This window comes from Poromitra crassiceps (genome assembly GCF_964638095.1).
Source record: "Poromitra crassiceps genome assembly, chromosome: 10".
NCBI classification, from domain to species: Eukaryota; Metazoa; Chordata; class Actinopteri; order Beryciformes; family Melamphaidae; genus Poromitra; species Poromitra crassiceps.
Window position 1 is genome coordinate 24,671,109 of NC_139631.1, and position 5,000 is coordinate 24,676,108.

The 5,000-nt window shown below is 45.5% G+C and overlaps 1 protein-coding gene across 8 annotated transcripts in view; it reads left to right on the forward strand.

Annotated features, from left to right (window-relative positions):
- The window catches only part of trpm3 (transient receptor potential cation channel, subfamily M, member 3), a gene marked incomplete at both ends in the record, with an annotated part of 249,023 nt that overhangs the window by 182,126 nt on the left and 61,897 nt on the right, over positions 1–5,000 (forward strand). For all 8 annotated transcript variants that reach the window (XM_083643804.1, XM_083643805.1, XM_083643806.1 and 5 more), the window contains 2 exons: positions 162–336; positions 788–911. In XM_083643804.1, the coding sequence (XP_083499930.1) occupies positions 162–336; positions 788–911 (299 nt within the window). The remainder of the gene's footprint in view (positions 1–161; positions 337–787; positions 912–5,000) is intronic.

The window sequence follows — 5,000 nt, forward strand, 5'->3', positions numbered from 1 at the left end:
TTTGTCTGGCTCAAGTGTTGCTAATGTAATGACGTCTTTTGATTTACTTGTCTATTTTTCTTTCCCTCTCCTTGACTTGCCCGTGCCCTCCTCCCCCTCCTCCCCCTCCTCCCCCTCCTCCTCCTCCTCCTCCTCCTCCTGTGTGTCTCTCCTGTCTGCAGGTATCGGTCAGGGGGTGCCGGTGGTGGCTCTGATCGTGGAGGGGGGTCCTAATGTGATCTCCATAGTGCTGGAGTACCTCAGGGACACGCCTCCTGTCCCCGTGGTGGTGTGCGACGGCAGCGGCAGAGCCTCGGACATCCTGGCCTTCGGACACAAGTACTCCGAGGATGGAGGGTACGCAAAGACAAATTGGGTTTGGGTTGAAGTAAATGAGCAGGAGTTTTCATAATTTATTTCATATTTTGCAGCAACAATGTACCGGTAATTCAGCAGCATTTTTGAGAAGAAAGAGATGTTATTAGAAAATGTATTCCCCCACGTAAAGCAACAACCAACCTTGCAAAATAAAATAAAAAATTGGAAAATGTTTTCATTATGGTGCTCCACTATTTCAATTACACAGGTAAATGTTGCTATATTCCTCGTGACACAGATGTGACTTACCAAGGACTCAAAGTGATTGATACAGTAGTTGTGCAAAGAGCACCAGTCAAGGTTGGTTTCACTTACTGACATACAAATCTAATTTGGTTGTATCCCTCCTCTCTGGCTCGCCGTTTCTTCTCTCCATCGTCTCTCTCCTTACCCTGCCTTTGCTTCCGTCCACTCCACTCTGTCTCTGCAGGATAATTAACGAGTCTCTAAGAGACCAGTTGCTGGTGACCATCCAGAAGACTTTCACCTACAGCCGCACACAGGCCCAGCACCTCTTCATCATTCTCATGGAGTGCATGAAGAAGAAGGAACTGGTGAGTGTCACTGTCACACACACACACACACACACACACACACACACACACACACACACACGCTTGCCCGTACACACATGCACATAGAAATACACACGTTCACATGCAACCACATGTGCAGTGCACACACACTTGGCACACATGCACGCCAGTATGCTGCTTGCACATACAGTACAAGGACGCAAACATCTAGTCAGGTCATGAAACACACCGACATAGAGAGACACACACAGACTCACACACACCATCACACCACTAATATACCTCAAATACACTTCTAATACCACCACCTTCACCATACACTCAAGGCTTGATACTGTATACAGCAGTAGAACAAAAAAAATAAACTGCTTTTAAAGAAGGGACAAGATGGATTTGTCATTTTGAAACTTTTATCGATGCATTTAACACATTCACTGCCAGCCGTTTTTTTTTTACTGTAGGTAGCTTCTGCCAAAGGTTTTTTTTGAGGATTCTGGCTCATCTTTCAAGAGCCGAGGATTCTTTTCTGCTAAGATTTTGTGAACACAAAATATCTCAAAAGAACTAATAGAATGTGTGCTTTCTCTGTCTAAAATAGTTAGTTTGTAGAGTTAGTAGTTATGTAGGCATTAGCACTTGAATACAGCAGGGTTTCAGCGTCTGAAAATTTAAGCTGAGATAAATAGCTTTTTGTGAAATTCGATAGAACAGTCACTTTAACCATTCATTTTTGGCATCAGTAAGACGTCAGACATCTAAACAATAGTTTTGAACAGTAATTTCCTCCATAACAGCAGGAAACCCCCCTCTCCTTCAAACTCCTCCCTCCGTGTGTGTTCTTCTCCTCTCTCCATGGCTGCAGCGGGCGTGTCACAAGCGAGTTGCTCCTGTCTGTGCTGCTGCTCCTGTCTGCTGGCGGCCGCTGGGCGAGTCTGGATGGGCTCGCTCGTTTCTTGGGGTTTTGGTTGAGAGCTTTGATGAAGCTTTTGCGATTCTGGTCTTATTTATGCTGCGTGTTTCAAAGTGTGTTGCACCCATAATCTATTATGCAAATTTGCAATCCCCCACCGCCAGCAACCAGCGCGAAAGCGAAAGCGTTTTCGCCAATCCATTTTACAGTATGAGAATGGTTTCATCACGCGTTCCCCTGCAGTTTTGGCTCGGCTTTTTCTAGTCTGGAGAGCACTGTCGCCACTTAGTGGGTCGGTGGAATGGGTTGTACACGTTCGATGGCTCCCATATTTATATAGGAGATGTAAAAGGCTTAGATGCACGTCCCACCGTCAAATTTTTTTTTTTTTTTTTTTGACGTATCAACTCGTCATTGGCAGTCAACCGTTGGATTTTTTTTGACGTATCAACTCGTCATTGGCAGTGAACGTGTTAATAGTACTAGGGCTGAGTATTGTTGAAAGAATGAAGATACCAGTACCAATACCAGCACCTACCAATACCAAGTACTGAGTAACGAGTACTTCATTCGATATATCTATATAGTACATATTTTTCCGTACTTGTTTTGGTGGAATCTCGGCACACTGAACTGCCAACTCCGTCACATCCACCACGCTCGACTTCACCAACACAGACTGTGTTGTAGCTGCTGCGGCAGTGGGCCAATCACGTCGCATTAAATCAGAGAATACTTTGGGTGATGGGCCTTTTTCCACAGCAGCTATTCTGTGTCTAAAATGCAGGTGTAACCAAAACATTAATGAGGGTTTCCAACTTCCACCTGTGCTTACCCTGCCTTTTAGACATAAAACAGCTGCTCTGAAAAAGGACAATTGGCTGCGAGCAAAACCATATATTTTTTTCTAGATCTGTGTACAAAAAGGATCGAATGCTGGGATCGTTTGACTGAGAAGTTTCGATACTACTAAGTTGGTACTGGGTTATTTCGGTCGATACCCTAAAGCAGGGGTTCCCAAACTTAAGAATGCCTCGGCCCACTTTGAAATCTGAAATCTGGCCCGCCCAACCCTTTAATCACAACTCTGATCAACACACGAGACTAAGATAATGTATTTCTCTATATGTTTTCTTATATTATATATTTTTTGTTTCATTAACAGAGCATGTGAACTTGGGCATAAGGGAAATTAATAATCCATCCACATTTTCTCCCCCCTTACTCATCAGAAGTATTTGCATGTATAACACATTGTTGAGACAAAATGTGATGAGCAACAACAAGAAATCAATCCACAAGCTATTAATGCTAGGCTGTGAAAAATGCTACCTTATCTGTAAAGGGGAGACTCTGGGTACCCATTGAACCAATTTTCATTCAGATAAATTGAGCTGAGAGGTCAAGGCATCCCTTTGGAATAGTTTTCCCTCGTCAAAATGTAACCTGTGTTTGGAGCGTTATTTAGGCCCCTTGCCGACAAGGTAGCATATATGCTTGGTAACAATGGATGCCTTAGGTCGTCTAGTTTCTTCTGATAACAGGATCTCCACTGTAGCTTTAAAGATGACCCTGCTACAGACATTTGATTGCCCGTGAAAATCGGGAGTGTTGGCAGACCACTCGCGGTCCACCTTCAGTACCTCCACAGCCCACTAGTGGGCCGCGGCCCACAGTTTAGGAATCACTGCCTTAAAGGTATCGAGTACCGATACCCACCCTTAATTAGTACTCTAATCATGTTTTATGTATGACATGTTATATTAAGTGGATGGAAATGTATTCAGATGACATTCGGGACCAAATGGCCTCCACCTTGAGACTTGAGACTGCATAGCCCATTGGCGGTGTTTAATGCGAGACACAGCAGTGACTGTCACACACATGCTTCTCCCCTGGGGTGGAGTCTGGGTCCCTTCAGAGCGCTGTCAGTCATATGGAACGGACCTCATTAATGCTGTTACATGCTGTGTGTGTGTGTGTGTGTGCGCGCGCGCGCGTGTGTGTGTGTATGTATGTGTGTGTGTTCATTCATACCTGCCTACTCGTGTGTGTGTGTGTGTGTGTGTGTGTGCATGTGTCAGTCATGGTACATTTACATTTGATCACATTGTTCTGTGTGGCAGGCAATAACACGAGTCACGGTACTGTCTTGACAGAGTTATTATGGTATGGCAGACAGTGATTGAAAGGTTTAAAACACAGCAGTACACATAGCACATGCATACACACACAAACACCACTCTGAGGTACAACTTTGAGGTACCTCTAGTGCAGCTCCAGTCACCGCCTGTTTCTAATGTGATGATTAACACATCCTCTGTCTGTTGGGCAGCATGCACCAGACAAACAGCTTGTAGCTCTTATACAGTAGCTCTGCGGCAAAATGAACTTATTTACCACTTGGTACACACATCTGTATTCAGCGGAAAGGTTTTAAAATTGTAGATTCCCTGCCTACCAACACGAGGGTCCCAGGTTCGCACCGGTCCTGTGTCCATACAGACACGATTGGCTACAGTGTGCCTGAGGTTGGGAAGCCAGATTGGGTCGCGGAACTAGCGCCTCCTCTGGTTGGTCGGGGTGCCTGGTCGGAGCGGAAGGGAACTGGTGGGAATAGCGTGATCCTCCCACGTGCTACGTCCTGCCGGTGAAGCTTCCCCTGTCAGGGGAAAAGAAGCGGCTGGCAACTGCGTATGTATCGGAGGAAGCATGGTGCTAGTCTCGGCTCTCTCCAGATTGGCAGAGGGTGGAGCAGCGACTGGGGCAGCCAATAGGGCAGCAGGGGGGGAGAACATGGGGAAAAATCTGAAAAAAAAAGACTCCTCACAGGAAACCCTCTATTCCACTTATTCCCAAAGTGGGGTACATGTACCCCCCAGGGATACTCACAGTTACGTTGGGGGTTTCGGCGGCAAAAAAACAAAAAAAAACAACTCATGACCTTCTGGAGGTAGAGGGGTATACAGCAGGAGGCAGGATGTTTGAGGGGGTACAGGACTTTAAAGAGTTTGGGAACCACTGGAGTAAAAAGACTGCAATATCAACAGCAGAACATCTTGCTTCCATAATACAGTAGCACTTACCCTGAAGCAATCTGCATCATAAATGCTTCACTGGTTGCATAAGCGAGCACATGGACTTTAAGGGCATGGGCCATATAGTTGCACTAATTGTATTTTGGTGTTTATTTATTG